The sequence below is a fragment of the Primulina eburnea genome, chromosome 14, assembly GCF_022965805.1.
Source record: "Primulina eburnea isolate SZY01 chromosome 14, ASM2296580v1, whole genome shotgun sequence".
Taxonomy (NCBI): Eukaryota; Viridiplantae; Streptophyta; class Magnoliopsida; order Lamiales; family Gesneriaceae; genus Primulina; species Primulina eburnea.
Window position 1 is genome coordinate 32743006 of NC_133114.1, and position 18161 is coordinate 32761166.

General features: G+C 36.0%; 2 protein-coding genes and 1 pseudogene across 2 annotated transcripts; 2 read left to right on the forward strand and 1 right to left on the reverse strand.

Moving 5' to 3' along the window:
- The first annotated feature begins 1554 nt into the window (after positions 1-1554).
- On the forward strand, positions 1555-7791 carry LOC140812414 (dammarenediol II synthase-like). The gene is made up of 19 exons (XM_073170672.1): positions 1555-1689; positions 3530-3744; positions 3858-4046; positions 4134-4223; positions 4332-4526; positions 4626-4710; positions 4786-4952; positions 5048-5236; positions 5351-5464; positions 5565-5684; positions 5778-5897; positions 6004-6102; positions 6188-6247; positions 6382-6428; positions 6529-6672; positions 6778-6955; positions 7037-7117; positions 7225-7308; positions 7390-7791. The coding sequence occupies exons 2-19, from the start codon at positions 3544-3546 to the stop codon at positions 7507-7509; spliced, it is 2283 nt and encodes a 760-aa protein (XP_073026773.1). The 5' UTR covers positions 1555-1689; positions 3530-3543; the 3' UTR covers positions 7510-7791.
- Positions 7792-7921: 130 nt separating this feature from the next.
- LOC140811370 (F-box/kelch-repeat protein At1g30090-like) lies at positions 7922-13487 on the reverse strand (annotated as a pseudogene).
- A 1337-nt stretch (positions 13488-14824) lies between these two features.
- LOC140812223 (9-cis-epoxycarotenoid dioxygenase NCED2, chloroplastic-like) lies at positions 14825-16978 on the forward strand. The gene has a single exon (XM_073170444.1). The coding sequence runs from the start codon at positions 15019-15021 to the stop codon at positions 16768-16770; it is 1752 nt and encodes a 583-aa protein (XP_073026545.1). The 5' UTR covers positions 14825-15018; the 3' UTR covers positions 16771-16978.
- Positions 16979-18161: the final 1183 nt, after the last annotated feature.

Consider the following 18161-nt stretch of genomic DNA (forward strand, 5'->3'; position numbering starts at 1 on the left):
TTAACCACATTTCCATTTAATTTATTATTAATTTTATTTAGTTTCTTTGTAGCGATCGAATAATTTTGGTCAATTTCGGTTGATAGAAAACTACAGCTTCTCAAGACTTAATGGGCAACACAGAGAAATCTATCTACTGGTACGTACACATGCATGTTTATCTTCTTCTTCTTCTTCTTCTTTTGTATATATTATCGTTATATTTTATTCAAATGTTGAATTTTGTTCGGTAGGGAATTTCAAATTTGGAATGCCAAAACAGTATATGTTGTTTATGTGAAAAAGTCATTCGGCACACTTTTTGACTTTAATATTGTATTCACAAACAGCGGATCACATCAACAAAATTCAATATTTCTTGATTAGTTTGTTTTCCTTACAAATTAAAGCTAGCTAGATATATTATATATGTGAAAAGTTGGAAAAATATCCCAAACTAAACTCTGACAAAAATTATATACCTCTACATGACTTGGATCGATCTAAATGTGGAACCATCAGTCTATAGGTTCTTTTTTTTTTACGTTTAATTTCGTAATAACCAATAAATGAGTCCACGTGTCTAATTAACATATGCATCTATAGATATATATAAAATTTAAAAGTCGATCGAGCATTAATTAATTTATACAAAGTCGAAAACCATATGCAATAAAAATTAATGGTAATTAAATTAAAGCTCTCCATTAAATGAAGAAAAACCAAAAGAGGAGAACATTGACAATAGAAAGAGTGACAACGAGCAGGCAAGCACGACCAAGTCACTAATTTCCAAGTTAGGTCGGCCTCGCATTCACTCGTTAAAATGAAAGTCAAACGATACAACTTTTGACAAATCTTATATATATGATTGCTCTCAAATGCACTAACTCATTCCCATCTACATATATATATATATATATATATATATATATATATATATATATATATATATATATATATATATATATATATATATATATATATATATTACATAGTGTGCCGCAAATAATAATAAAGAATCATATATTGGAAACTAAACAGATTGCTCAATTAAGTCTATATTTTGACAAATCTATGGCTCCTCACTAATTTCCCATCTCCATAGTGCTACTATTACGTACGGGGGAAATATGTATCCTCAAGTGGGAATTAAGTAGCTTTTTTTTTTCTTTTTTTATCCACACAAATTTTAACATCTCTCTTCTTCTACAACATATAATTAATAAAAATTGATTTACTTGTCAGAAATTTCTTCCGTCGAGTATTTGATAACACCAAATTAACACACGCTTGCACGAAAGTACCAACACGTACGTAAATACACATTTACAGACAAAAAAAAAAATTCTTATAACTATTATATATTCCTTTTGAAACATAAAAAGATATAAATAAACGTGTGAATTCATTTCATTCAAAAAGTTAAAAAAGACATTCATTAGGTCCAGCTGACATTAAATTTTCGGGGAGGGGGTGGGGTTTGCATGGCAATGGCATTATTGGCTCTTTATAGTGGATTCAATACCGTATGTCTCTTTCTCTATAAATAAATGCATCCGGCCAGCCCATTAACTACACATTTTCCCTATAAATAACTCTTCCAAACCACAATTCCTCCTTCATATCTATCCAAATTCTCATATCTTTTTCGGAGCTAATTAAGCAGACTACTTCCTCGGCCACATTGAGGTTAATTATCTTCTAAAGGTAAATTAGTTACGTTTCATTACAATCACGACTAAATAAATATTCACTGTATATATCACACGATATTATAGAAACATTTAATGTGAAAGCAGATCAATAAGCTGCCTTTAGGTATGGTATATCCCCGGCCCTTGGCTGGTAATTGCATCTTCATCGCTTGTCTTTTTTTTTTTATTTCCGACTTTTAACTAATAAAATCATCGGAAGGATATATAAATTACACATCTTTAATTTGTTTCATCATCCATATATTATATATCATCATATCCCACGAACCAAATCGTGCTTAAAATCCATCAATATTGTCCATACACTAATGAAGTGCCGGAAGAGGAATCATTAGAATCTAGATCATAATTGTATGTTGAATAAATAAATAAGTTTTTCGCTTTTCAAAAAATTATTATAGTAATATGACTTAAATTAAAGCCTGTGAAATTTAAATTTTGATCGACAATATATTGTTATTATTGGAATAATTTTATAAATTTTTATTCTCTCATATGATTAGGTTCTCTTATCAAACTTTTATTGTGGTTGGTTTTTAAAATAATTATATATAAACCATGTGCATGTTCAATATGCTTTCAAGTTTAACATGAGTGTTAAAAAACCGTCAAATACGAATTATGGGGTGAAAATTGAAAAGTATTAAAAGAAATCTTAAAAATTAAATTCTAATTTCAGTAAATTTTAGCTATTTCCAAATTTGACAAACCCGCTCATCAAAATGATTATAAGCAGGGGCGGAGCTACATGCTCTTGTACCCGGGCTGGCCCAATTTTTTTTTTTTAAAAAAATTTTTTGTATAATTTTGAAATAATATGATATTAGCTCGGTAGACCAATTTAAAATATTAAAAAATTCTAGAGTTTAAAATTCTAGCTCGGACAGAGCCGTATTTCTGGCACCGCCACTGATTATAAGTAATTCAAACCAAAATAATTAAGTTAAAATCATGAATGAGTGGACTGAGGTGGTATGATCAACTTCAATTCGATCCGATAAGTCAAAAAGCAGGTGCCTGAGAGCAACTAAATAAATTCCAAATGAGATCACTTTACCTAATTTTCCGATGATATTATATATTCTCAGCTAGCGGATTAATATAATATGTGCCGGCTTATAATTAATATCCTCGGCCCGCACTTGGCTTTTGTTTTAAAACCATATTCTGTTGATTTTATTAAAAAAAAATGTTTGGTTAGATTTCATTGATTTCGCATTTATTGACGCAGTCCAATTGGAAATTTTTTTTTTTACGTGTCCTGTTTGAGAATTTTGTGCATGAGGCATAATTTGGCTTTTGCGTAGACCCCAACATTAATCTTTGCTACTTCCTTATTACGTAATCATCATAATTTGCATAAATTAAAAATATCAAAAATGTAATAAATAATATATATAGAATATCACTTCCAATTAATGGGTACTAAATTGGTCCATTGGTGAGAAATCTAATCTTGTTATGTACAATTTTTATATTGATCAAGAAGCTCAAAGTTCCTGCATACCTTCTCTTTTCCTCCAAATATAAAATAACGTAAAAGTGAAGAAGAAAGTATTAGTATGATTTAATTATCATATAAGGTTCATGTATGCCTACGACCATATGACTATTAATTCAATTACAGTTTCTGATTTTATTCCCATATCATATTTATCTCAAAAAAAATTCCATTTTTATGATATACGAAATTATATAACACTGCATCAAAACCCTAGCTTTCTCATGTTGAACCATTAGAATATGAAGATATTAAAGTTCACTAAGTTAAGATTATATATATATATATATTTCATTTAAAAATAATCATGTTGATTATTATTTGATTACAGGAGTAAATTGAAAAATGTGGAGGCTCAAGATTGCTGAAGGCCACGGCCCGTACTTGTTTAGCACCAATAATTTTGTTGGCAGGCAAATCTGGGAGTATGATCCGAATGGGGGAACTCAGGAAGAGCTCGAAGAATTTCAAAAAGCTCGGGACGAATTCGATAAGAACAGGAAGAAGGGGTATCATTCATGTGCTGATTTGTTCATGAGGATTCAGGTATATATCAGTTGGATTGGGTAACAATCATGCCAAACATTTGTATATATACATAAAATATCATAATCTTCCAATAAACAATATCATTACACGGTTCGAATTTTATCCAACAGCTTAAGAAGGAAAGTGGGATTGACCTGATGAGTATACCACCTGTTCGAGTTGGAGAACTTGAGGAGATTACGTATGAAAAAGCAACCATTGCTGTGAAGAAAGCTCTGAGGTTGAATCGGGCTGTGCAAGCAAGTGACGGCCACTGGCCGGCTGAAAATGCTGGCCCTATGTTTTTCACTCCTCCACTCGTAAGCAGCCATTTACCTTCACTGATTTCAAATGGAAATGGAGAACTTGAACTTTTTTAACACTTGTATATTTTTCCGTGATATTAGATTATTGCTTTATACATAAGTGGAGCAATCAACACACACTTGACATCAGAGCACAAAAAAGAGATGATCCGGTACATCTACAACCATCAGGTGATTGATTTAACGACCAACCACCCCTTTATTGATTGTTTAGCCCCTAATCAAGATCCTGATGATTGCATGCGCTTACGTACTAAATTTTGCTGCTTGTACTTGAAGAATGAGGATGGTGGATGGGGATTTTACATTGAAGGACACAGCACGATGATAGGATCCGCGCTTAGCTACGTCGCGTTACGGCTGCTCGGACAAGGAGCTGATGATGGCAATGGTGCAGTGGCAAGGGCTCGTAAGTGGATCCTCGATCACGGTGGCGCTACCGGAATTCCTTCCTGGGGGAAGACATACCTTTCGGTAAAAATTAAAGAAATCCCAATAAGCCTCTTATAGTATAGCTAGCGAACAATCCAAGACGGAATAAAACATAATCCCAAGTTTTTTTGCTCGTATTAGGTCTTGGGAGTGTATGACTGGGATGGTTGCAACCCGCTTCCCGCTGAATTCTGGCTTTTCCCTTCAATTTTTCCTTATCATCCAGGTAAAATTAGAGTGTACTCGTGTCATTTTTCTTGATCTGTAATCTAACAAGCACGTGTTCTTCAACAAACTGCAGCAAAAATGTGGTGTTATTGTCGTACGACGTATATGCCAATGTCGTATTTGTATGGTAGAAAGTACCACGGACCACTCACGGACCTGGTAATGTCACTCAGGCAAGAGATTCACGTTAAGGCTTATGATCAGATAAACTGGAACAATGCACGCCATGATTGTTGTAAGGTGGGGGTTAGACTCTGCATAAACTAAGAAAATTTTGAAATTTCCTTTAAAAAATCTAAATGGTTGCCTTATAAAATTTCTACTGTTCCATGCAGGAAGATGTTTACTACCCTCACACCTACATACAAGATCTGCTTTGGGATACTCTAAATTATGTTACCGAGCCAGTAATGAGGAGATGGCCTTTGAACAAGATTAGGCAAAAGGCTCTGGATAAAACCATCAAATATATGAGACATGGATCAGAGGAGAGCCGTTACATTACCATTGGTTGTGTAGAAAAAGTAATAATTTCCATCAACTAATCAAAATCTTCCCTAGTTTCCTCCTTTCGGATTCAACGGAAAACAGAGTGTTTATTACATGTATATGTATATGAATGGGTTCCTTTGATGCAGAGTTTGCAAATGATGTGCTGGTGGGCGCACGATCCCAACTGCGATGAGTTTAAGCATCACTTAGCCAGGGTTCCAGATTATCTGTGGCTTGCAGAAGATGGCATGAAAATGCAAGTAAGGAAAATATGTACCAAATATCAAATAAGCTTCTTTTAGAGTAAATTAAAGGGACAAAGATAACAATAAAGAATTTTTATTTTGTTGATTATACTAGAGTTTCGGAAGTCAAATATGGGACTCTACTCTAGCCACTCAAGCAGTTATTGCAACTGGCATGGTCGAGGAATATGGAGATTGTCTCAAGAAGGCTCATTTCTACATTAAAGAGTCCCAGGTTAGTCTCGAGAAACCAAAGACGAAACGTGATAAAATATCGTATAAAGGTTTATCTAAATCCTGGATTTAATCTCAGTTGTGAATCATGCAGATAAAAGAAAATCCAAAAGATTTTAAAGCCATGTATCGGCACTTTACTAAAGGGGCATGGACTTTCTCTGATCAAGATCAGGGATGGGTTGTATCAGACTGCACAGCCGAAGCACTAAAGGTGCTTCCAGATATTATTTTCGTGTAGCAAATTAAAATACATCGGGAAATTTGACTTCCTAGGAATATAAAAGCTGAACAGAATCTGGTTTTTTTGCATTATGCAGTGTCTGCTTTTGCTGTCACAAATGCCAACAGAAATTTCTGGAGAAAAACCAGACATTGAGCGACTGTACGAAGCTGTGAATGTGATTCTTTATTTGCAAGTATGAATTTCTTGTCACATAAGAACGAATTTTGTGCACTCAAATCTTGTGATCAATACAACTGAGCTCTACTTTATTTGTCCAGAGTCCTTTGAGTGGTGGATTTGCAATCTGGGAACCCCCAGTTCCACAGCCATATTTGCAGGTAAGCATTTTAACAAAAGCTCATGATATTCATGTGCAGACCAAAAGACCTCAAAAGAGGAGGACTAAGTAAAAATGACAATTTACGATAACAAGGCAAATTTTTTTTAATTATTTTTTTTTCTGGTTTTGTAGGTTTTGAATCCTTCGGAACTCTTTGCTGATATAGTCGTTGAGCAAGAGTATGTTCTTTATTCTTATCCCCAGTTTTGTCCTTTTCTTTAAATTTTTTTTTACATCTCTTCCTTGTTTTTGGTATTTATATCATGACTCGTGATGTAGGCATGTGGAGTGCACTGCTTCCATTATCCACGCTCTTGTATCATTCAAGCGCCTGCATCCAGGCCACCGGGAGAAAGAAATAGAGATCTCCGTGTCAAAGGCATTGCACTTTCTTCAAGAAAAACAGTGGCCTGATGGCTCATGGTAAGGCTTTTTCGCCCTCTTTCGTTTAATGTCGACATTTGAGCTTAGAAATATGACATACTAGTCTTTGGATGTCAAGAATCTAACACCAAATACAAATCACAGGTATGGCTACTGGGGAATTTGCTTTCTGTATGGCACTTTCTTTGTGTTGGGCGGATTAGTTGCAGCGGGGAAGACATATGAAAACAGCAAATCACTTCGTAAGGCCGTGAACTTTTTCCTCTCAACTCAAAATGAAGAAGGTGGATGGGGGGAGAGCCTTGAGTCCTGCCCAAGCATGGTAATTATTACAGTGGTTTCGCATACTTTTCGTGCTCATTTCCAATTTTCTCCAAGAAATAAGTTAAAATTTTTTGTACAGAAATACACACCATTAGAAGGAAACCGCACAAATTTAGTGCAGACATCATGGGCAATGCTTGGTCTTATGTATGGGGGACAGGTACAGACTCCTGTTTTTCTAGATGTCACCCAATTCAGAGGAAAACAGAAACAAAATTTTTTTTCAAATTTTATGCATATGGCTGACTAGTGATTAAAATAAACCAGGCGGAGAGGGATCCCACGCCTCTGCACAAAGCAGCAAAGTTGCTAATCAACGCACAGATGGAAGATGGAGATTTCCCTCAACAGGTAATTGACTTAATATCTCTACAACTTCCAGTCTTATAATAACAAAACAATATAGTGAATTTTATATAATCATAAATACAGGAAATCACTGGAGTTTACATGAAGAACTGCATGCTGCATTACGCCCAATACAGAAACATTTTTCCATTATGGGCACTCGGGGAGTATCGTAAACGTGTGTGGCCATCCCAAAGCCTATAAGTAAAATATACAGCATCCAAGATTTGTTGTGAAATCCACCACCATCCCTAAGACAGCCAAAGATGTATAATAGAAATTTTTGTAATCGGGGTGCTAATGTTCCCACCACAGGACGTAAAGTTCTACATGATTATATACATGTGTATACAAGTTATCTACAAGGATGCAATGTAAGCATATGTAAACATCTGTGAAGATGTGTATACAACAAACATAACTCTTTTTACTAAATATGAGTTCGAGGTGTAGAACATTAATGGAAGAAGTGTAAGCACTACGAATGCATGTCGTTGATGTGCGCTGCTACGTCATTACTATCCATGTATTATATTACCTCGATTCGCGAAGCATCTAACAAAAACATGTAGACAAATCTTCCCGACATGTAACAACCACACTGACAACATGAAACCAGAAAACGAGTCCTAAGCAAATATAATCCACGCACTTGATGGCCTCATATCAAAATGGATTCCATGTGCATCCACAGTTTGCCATTGAACCGAAAATCTGTGTTTCTTATCAGGCGTGGCGCCTGGGTACAGCCTCCATATATGGCCCACATCAACATGAAGATTCTGACCAATCACATAGATCTTGAGTTCCCAACAGTTGACACAGAAAGACCTGCCAATTTGCTCCGGTAAAGGGGTACTTCAACAACATCCCAAGAATCACATTCTGCATCATAAACCTTTACTTTTGTTCTTTCCTGCTCTGCAACCACAAACAAGTGCCCAACAAATCTACTTCAAAATTTTATTCTAAACAAAGAGAACACCCTCGTGTGGAATGGAAACACGCCTAAAACGTTGTGGACAACCTTGTCCTTACAAGGCATGGCAGGGAACGTATGCCAAGAGAAGCGGGTAAGGTCGAGAACCTTCCACTCCATTTTTCCGGTGCATTTACGATACGCAAACACAGAAAGCCATGTATCATTAAATCAAAGCTCCTTCCTCCATGTAAAAAATTGCTCCTTGTTTCCCAAGAATGAATTCCTTCTTTTGCAAACAGCGATCATCGACTGGAACTCGAAGAAGACACAGTAGGGCAAAATCATCGGGGAGTCCCGGAATCAGAGGACGTCCACTAAAGGAGAGTTCAAATTCCATATCAGGATCTAAAACATCGGATTCGGATCGCATTGCAGCTAACCTAAATTTTGTGGATCAGGTAAATCGACAATCCCCAGTTTGTGCAGCGAAGCTTGACGTGACCAAATTCGCAAAATTTGATCTTTCTTCCGTAACTCAAAAAACCAACTTAACTGAATAAAGTCTCAGCAAAAATACGTATGAAACATGATTTCATTGGAGATTGCATCCTCAGAACCAACCATAAGTATGTATTATAAATGATCCTAGCTAAAACTGAAATAGCACCCAAAGATATTGTAATGTCCGGAAATTTAATCCTAGTAATCTATAATTATTGATATATAATTGGATATGATTATGAAAGGATTAATCGGAACATGAAAATAAGACTACATGTGAAATTCGAGGAAGTTGGGCAGAGAGTGTGGCGCCCGAGCGGTGGTTTTTGACCGCCCGAGCGCCAATGTTCAACAGAAATGTGTCGCGGGCAGAAGATATGGAGCCCGGGCGGTAGTTTATGACCGCCTGAGCGCCAAGGATCAATTATGAACGCAGAGTCTTCCGCGCCCGGGCGGTAAGTTTTAACCGCCCGAGCGCCGAGCACGCGCCCGGGCGGTAAAGATCAACCGCCCGAGAGCGAGACGTGTTTTGTCAAGAATGAGCCATGTGCCATGATGCATGTGCGAGATGTGTATAATGAGCCATGTGCCATGATGCATGTGCGAGATGTGTATATATATATATATATATATATATATATATATATATATATATATATTTCAGTTTCCGAAGGAAGGAAATCGAAAACGGAGGAAAAGATTTAGCTCTTGAGATTCAAGTTACTATCGTTCGAAATCCGTCCGTCTGATTTTAAATCTGAGGACAGTACTGTATTCCTATCAACGTAGACTACAACTTGACGTAAGTTTTGCTATGTTTTGACATGTTTTGAAATTAGACTATTGTCAGAATTGAACAGGATTCATATATGATGTTTTTGTCATGTTAGACATCATAGAATCGAAGTCAGATTGAGAAACATACTGCTTATGAAATTGTTATGATTTTTGAAGTCGATTTGACTGAGAATTCATATCAGATATGTATGGTTATTGAGATTAAGACTGATATCGATATTGATTATGAGTTCTGGTATTATATCTGTGATGTTTGGACTGACGGGGTTATCCAGACAGTATTGTTATGCCGTCGAAACATCAGTTGATTGATATTGATCAGATTCAGTAGTGATTTCGATTATATCGTGATATCGTCGATATGGATTAGATTGCATCTTGATTTGATATGGATCAGAGTATATTTTGATTTGAATATTGATCAGAACAGGTATTGAATTGAATGGTATATTGATATTATATCTGTTCGGTATTGTTATTACCAGATTGAGAATGGACCGAGATAGAGTCGGGACTTCTTCTTCTTCTTCTGAGCGAGAAGATAAAGGTATAAATTAATGTTGAGTTGGGATTGCACAACTCGAGTGAGGTTTGACTCGAGTTTCCCTAAATCACATACTTTACTTATTGTATTGATATTTGCATTGAGTAGATTGATATACTTGTTCTCTTGAGTTATAGATAACAGGTGTTAGACGAGTAATCTTATGACAGAAGTGCCTGATAGTGGTAGGATTACCACGGGCACATTGCACGATTGATAGGGGGTGTTTTTACGTGCTTATTGCATTAGTTTTAATTGTGTTTACATTGCGCATGCATGCATTTCATTTACTTTTTGTTCATTTTATAGTAATTAATTGCTTTTGATTATGTCTCACTTGTGTGTGTTGGATCTGCAGGAAAAATGATCGGAGAACGAAAATCAGAGCGAAAAGTGGAAAGCTCAAGAATATTGGACAGAACAAGCGGCGCCCGAGCGGTACATTTCTACCGCCCGGGCGCGAGAAGTGAATAATTCAAGGGCCGAGAAGAAAGTTGGCGCTCGGGCGGTGCTTTTCTACCGCCCGAGCGCGAGAAAATGCATACGAAACATAACCTTACAGAAAGTTGGCGCCCGAGCGGTGCATTTCTACCGCCCGGGCGCGAGAAGTTGAAGTGCCGAGACAGAACATGTGGCGCTCGGGCGGTACTTTTCTACCGCCCGAGCGCGAATGACGCACCAGCCGAGGAACAAGACAGAAAGTTGGCGCTCGAGCGGTACTTTTCTACCGCCCGAGCGCCGCCTATTTTTGGAAAGTTTCATTCGCGATTTCTTGCCTGATTTGAGGAGGGGGAATGATATGGTAAGTCTTGGGGACGAATTGGGGGAGGATTGAGACATTATTGAGGAGCCACAAAGGTTTTTGGGGGGAGCTTTTGCACTTGGATTGAAGATTCGACGGTTTCCGGGCATCGTTCTTCGCAGATTTTGTCACGCCTAGTATTTCTAGTTTATTTTCCTTTGTTTAAACATTGTTTTGCTTATTTTAATTATGAATTCTAGTAGCTAACTTTCATATTCGTTGGGATTAAAGGGGATCCTACCCCAAACTTTTAGTTGATTAATTCATATTTTGAGTTGTGCTTTATTCTTGATTGTACTACGATTTTTATTGTGTCGTTTGAGCGTAGCTAACTTTTACGACAATTTTATATCACGAGTGAGTTCGAGAGAATAACTAGTGATAGGATCTAGTAGTATAATATGCGGATCTACAATTTGCATAGACATATGAAATTGGATACGTGCCGATAGTCATAGTCCTTAGGGTCGAAAACTAGGGGATTTCATCAATCGAAATGCGGTTCATTCTTGATAAATAATTAAAGACATTTAATTACTTCATTGAGTGAATTAGTTTGGCATAGCTCGAGAGAGTGTGTTCAATTGAATAGGAAATCCTGTCGGAAGCGTAGAACACAATCGAACGAATTAATTAATTAATAAGGGGTAGGTGAACCAGAATTCCCAACAAATTCTTTTATCATTTGAAATTTGATCCATTGATTTAGCATTCATATTTCATCATTTAATCTTTGAGCTTGTTTATTTAAATTTTCTTGAATTTTATTAGTCATAAAACAAACAATCAAATTTCGTCGCTAAAGTTTTAATAACTAAAATAATAATTGTTAAAGACAGTCTCCAGTGGAATGATACTCGTATTCATATACACTATACTATTACTTGACATCGTGCACTTGCGATGTCATGAGATATTGTATTGGCGGAAGTGCCATAGTCTGTCACTGGATAATTGGCTATCGATGTGGATAGAATTATGGCTCCTTCTATTACTGGTGATCAGTACTGTATCGATGTGGATAGAATCATAACTTCTTCTATTACTGTTGATCGATGTTATATCGATGTAGATAGAATTGGAGTTCCTTCTATTACTGGTGATCGATACTATACTGATGTGGATAGAAACAGAGCTTCTTCTATTACTGGTGATCGATACTATATCGACGTGGATAGAACTGGAGTCTTTTCTATTACTGTTGGTCGATATGGAATGCCAATGTCTGGAAACCGGGATCCTTAGGCTAGGACTGAGTCTAATCTAAAACGTGGAGTCACGAGTCTGAGTGACAATTATATTGATTTATATTTATTGATGTTGGTTATGTTCCTGAATATGGTTCATATTTCATGCTGTTCCTGAATAGGGTACATGTTTAGAATATGATTTATTCTTGTTAGTATTTCATGTCATGAGTTCGGTATGGGATATGATTTTCTGTTATATGTTTTTATATTGTTTATATGATTGCATGTATACATGATTTATACTGTGATATTTATATCTCACCGGAGTTATCCGGCTGTTGTCTTGTTTGTATGTGTGCATGGCAACAGGTGGGCTAAGATCAGGGTCAAGAAGAGAACGAGGCTGGACTAGATAGCGTGGAGATCCGGGCTTTGAAGCAACTTAGGATTCAACACTGACCTGTAGTTGAACCTAGTCGGATTATTGTAGATCATACAATGATTGTATGTTATGTTTAATATGTAATTTGAATCTAATTACATTATGTTTCCGCTGTGTATTTAAAAAAAAAAAAATTTAGACCTTGTTTATTATAATTGTTTGAATTATTCCTAAAGACGATTAAGGAATGAATTAGCGTCCGGGTCCCCACAGATATGCTTCAAAATCAATACGCTGCTAATTATTTTTCTCCGTTGGGAATAAAACCACTCATAAGTAATTCGAAGTGTTTAATGCAAGCCCAAAGTTGACACATTTAAATAATTTAGATATTAAAACCCTTAACAGCATGCAAAATTGTCGACAAACCAGGTATAACACAAAGACAAACGAAATAACATTTTAAAAAAGAAACATAATTACTCACAGATTACAGTACAGAGATTGAAACAGGAGCTTCCGCAAATTTTACCCAAGGGGACGAGAGTAAAGCCGCTAAGGGATAAATGACCCAGAAAATTCGTGTTTTCGGCCCACATATATCTCTATTAATTTTTACCAACTTGTACTTGATGATATACAGCATCTTTACAAACGATTTTTTTTTTTTTAAATAAAATAAAAATTGAGGATAATTAATTAATTTCTAATCCTATTAAAATAGAGTAGGGCCTTATTGCAATTTCTGAACTCGATCATACTAATTACTAAACCTACGGTTAAACTCTGTGTTGAGATTTTGAAGCCTCTTGCTTATCTATTATTATTATTATTATCATTATCATTATAACTATTTTGCCGATGGTAAGTGCTTGAGCTTGAGAAGCTTCTGGACCAGTAGGTCCGTAAAACCCGCTAGGATAAGCAGAAGCAATGAAACCAAAGACGGCTAAAGCCTCTAAACTATAAGATAAGTAAGCATCCCCAGAACATACAAGTGCATATTTACAAATCATAAATGAATAATGGCTAAGGAAAGCCATCTTTCAAGTCTCGAGAATAAAGGCTCGTGATCTCGTATCGATTATCGTATCGTTTGGTATGTAAGATGAGATAAAAGTTTTTTTTTTAACTGAAGATGAGATATGAGTTGATTACATTTTTTGTTTAAATATCCAAAGTTTGACTCAATTTCAACAAAAAAATCATAGTTATATATTATAATATTATTCGTATAGATTGATTTATCATATCGGTCGCTACTTTAATTTGAGAACGAAAACAATATCGGTCGCTACTTTAATTTGAGACTGATTTCGATAATTCGTAATCAGCATCATGCAAAGGATACACTATTTAATATGCTTTACGCTAGCTAGGGTGGGCAATATTAATAATATTATTTTTGTCAAACACTCGCTCGATCAAAACAAGTACGATATCGATTGAGATTGCTGAAATATTTCCGATCTTTCATTTTAAGTTACAATTATTGGATCACTCGAATAATTCGGATGTGAATTTCGCCATTCAATAATTGAGCTAGCTATCTTGGCTCCTATTTCCATTTTGTTTGTTCCGAATCGTGATTTAATAATAAGTATGTATTCTTTTGTCAAATATTTATGACAGGAAAATTTTATTCACTTTCATACTTTTATGGATATAATAATTGACAGTGAAAGCAGACTACATCGTAATTAAAAAAAATATATGTTTATTTTATTATTGATATGATCATTATATAGATATAAATCTTTTTAATAAAAATATATATGATCAATCAGTTTCCATCATTTTTTGTTGTCTTTGTTTTCGGCTCTCTCTTAGTCTTAACCACACTGGACTGACCGGATTTAATAATTAGAGGAAAATTAATAAAATATATTATTATTATTATAAATAAGGGATTCCTAATTATCACCGGCGGTCTGCCCGGCCGTGGACCACCGCGTCTATTGCACATATATTTTATTTAAAAAATATTAGATTATATGAATTTGATTTTGATATGTGTGAAATATTTATTTAATGAGCGCTACGGACAAAAATCTACTTTACAAGTGTAGACAAGACGAGACTTAATAATAAAAATATATGTAATACAAGATAAGAAAATGATGCTTCATAGTTCATATGATTTATAAAATAATAAATAATTTTCATAGAATAATAATTTAACCGCATCCGTGGGGCCAAAGCCATTTGAGTTAAAAATCGGTGATGATGTTGCATGCATGTGTAATGTGACAAATATATTTGAAGGACAAGCATGGTATATATATGTTGTTCATTTTATTTTATTATAAATAAGTTTTTTGGCTAATAAAAACGATCAATCACACTTTTAGAAAAGTTAAACGTCACAAATATTGTGTAAAATCTTTGATCCAGTCAAAGCGAAAAGTAGGTGATACTTTTTAGGCGTTTTGCACATATCATTAATCCAATGCTCCTTCATTACCTTCGACTTCACCTTTGTTTATTTATTTAAACGTCATTCATTCATGCATTCATTCCGCTTACTAAAACTCACTGTCTTTCTCAATCAAATATTTCTCCCCATCTCCTTGGATGGCACAACCAAGCTCGAGTTCTTGGGCTGTTTCTCAACTAATTCCAACTAAATCTCATCTTCAATCGTGCTTTAAAATTTCAGTGATAAAGCCCACAAGAAGAGCTCAAATCAACTGTGCTCTGCAAGCACCTTCTCTACTCACTTTTCCTAAGACGCCAAAATCGGACCTGAGTGCTAAGCCCACACCATTTCCACAGCAATGGAACTTCCTACAAAAAGCTGCAGCTAAAGCTCTAGACTTTGTGGAAAGTGCGTTGATTTCAGGAGAGCGCCAGCATCCACTGCCTAAAACTTCCAACCCACAAGTCCAAATCACCGGGAATTTTTCTCCGGTGCCGGAACAACCAGTCCGGCATAACCTCCACATCGTCGGAACAATTCCAGAATGTGTCACCGGCATTTATTTACGAAACGGTGCCAACCCTTTACACGAACCACTTGCCGGCCACCACTTATTTGACGGCGACGGCATGATTCATGCCGTCACCATTTACGGAAAAGACTCCATTAGCTACGCTTGCCGGTTCACAGAGACTAAAAGGCTGGTACAAGAACGTGAGTTGGATCGGCCTATATTCCCGAAAGCCATCGGAGAGCTCCACGGGCATTCGGGTATTGCCCGGCTGTTGCTATTTTACGCCCGAGGCTTGTTCCGGTTGCTGGATCATAGCCAAGGAATAGGGGTGGCGAACGCGGGATTGGTATATTTCAATCGAAGACTTTTAGCGATGTCAGAAGATGATCTTCCTTATCAAGTCAGGATCAATCCCACTGGGGATCTCGAAACAATTGGGCGTTACGATTTTTCGGAGCAATTGCAGAACACGATGATAGCTCACCCGAAAATTGATCCCGTTACAGGGGAGCTGTTTGCTTTGAGCTACGACGTCGTCCAGAAGCCATACCTCAAATACTTCAAATTCTCAAATGTTGGAGAGAAATCACCTGACGTAGAGATATCGCTAGATGTCCCCACCATGATGCACGATTTCGCCATAACTGAAAATTTTGTCGTGATTCCGGACCAGCAAGTGGTGTTCAAGCTTCAAGAGATGATCAACAATGGCTCCCCAGTTGTATATGACAAGAACAAGAGATCCAGATTCGGAATCTTATCAAAAACTGCCCAAAATTCTAAAGACATCATATGGATTGAGTGTCCTGATACCTTTTGTTTTCACTTGTGGAATGCTTGGGAAGAGCCGGAGAACGACGAAGTGGTGGTGATCGGCTCATGCATGACACCGCCCGACTCCATTTTCAACGAATGCAATGAAAAGTTGAATAGCGTTTTATCAGAAATCCGGCTAAATCTGAAAACTGGGGAATCCGAAAGGAATCCCATAATCCAATCCTCTGAACAAATAAATTTAGAGGCTGGAATGGTGAACAGGAACCTACTCGGCAGAAAAACAAGGTACGCCTATCTTGCCATTGCTGAGCCATGGCCCAAGGTTTCAGGTTTCGCAAAAGTCGACCTTTTGACTGGAAAAATCGAGAAATTCATTTATGGGGAGCAAAGATACGGCGGGGAGCCATTTTTTGTGCCAAGAAACTCGAGTTTAGAAAGCGAAGATGATGGGTATATTCTTTCATTGGTTCACGATGAAAAAGAGTGGGAATCAGAGCTAGGGATCATAAACGCGATGACACTAAAGCTAGAAGCTTCGATAAAGCTTCCGTCGAGAGTTCCATACGGATTTCATGGTACATTCATAAGCTCTAAGGACTTAGAAAATCAAGCGTAGTTATATATATATATATATATATAAAAATATATATTATGACTTAAAGAGATGCATGCCAGAGGGATTTGTATATCTGCAGCAGCTTCCCCGGCCCAGATTCTCCGCTTTTGAACTGATTTTAACTGTTCTGTTTTCATTGTCTTTTCTTTTTTTGAGGAGCCAATCTTGTAGCTTTAGGTGTACGGATCGTTGTTGAAGCTCAGCTGGTGTCTGTCTTACTCTTCTTCATTCCACATTTTGGTGTTTCTTTTCTATCCTCTGAGTCTGAGCACAAATTAACCATTTTATATATAAAATTAACTAATCATTTTAATCTTCATTCTCACGGAAAATATATATCTTAAATTTTAAAAATATAATTTATAACAACACTTAAAAAAATATTATTATTTATACTATATCTATAATATATTACTAAGTGTAAAAATTTTTAAGTAATTATTTTAGAGGATATCAAAAAATATAGGATCCACTTTCCAAAATTTAATAATAAATAATTCAATTCATCCACATATGAATAATCGTATGCGTGAGTATATATATATATATATAGAGAGAGAGAGAGAGAGAGAGATTAGCTTGGGAAATGCATACTTTTATTTTCACCGGGTATTTGAGCATGCATTTCAACTCCTCTAAATAATGATAATGATAATCTTGATCGGCCATTAGGATATTAACATAATCTGTAGTGGAAATTTAATGTAAAATTACTAATTAGCACTTTCATAAACATGTGCTTCATTTTTATGTTTATTTTTATGCATGAGCCCGCTTGTAACATGCTTATTAATCTTATTAACGTGACTTTCTAAACAAAATTAATGAATTACGTTCATGTAAGTTAAAATCTTGCGAAAATTTTATAAGGATGTTACGTTCTCTTTATATTGATAAATTTAAATTTTACTATGAAATCGATTGTGTTGAGTTAAGTGTGTATGAGTGAGAATAGTAGTGAGATGAGTGATCTCTTCAGAAGTTCTCATGCGTCAAGCTGTGACGTTGAACCGCTTGATCTGGTTGGCTAAGTGGACCGTAAAAGAGTGACACCAAATCTTAATGGGTAATGCTATTTTTGTTGGGGACATAGCCGACGGTATAAAAATTGTAAGACTGATCTCTAAGGGATATGACACAGCTTCAGCAGAAGACACGCACCTTCCCGGAATCATGAGCCTAACAACCCGACTCATTAGCTTCCAAAGTAGGTGCACTATGTGTTACCACAAATAAAAAAATAAAGTTGTACTTTGACTAACATATATAGCTTTGACATAATAATAAGCGTTTGATAGTAATATATTGTGATCATTATTAGATACACCATTATAAATTTGGTCCAAGTCTTGAGAACTTGATATATACATTTAATTTTTTAGGCAGGTACA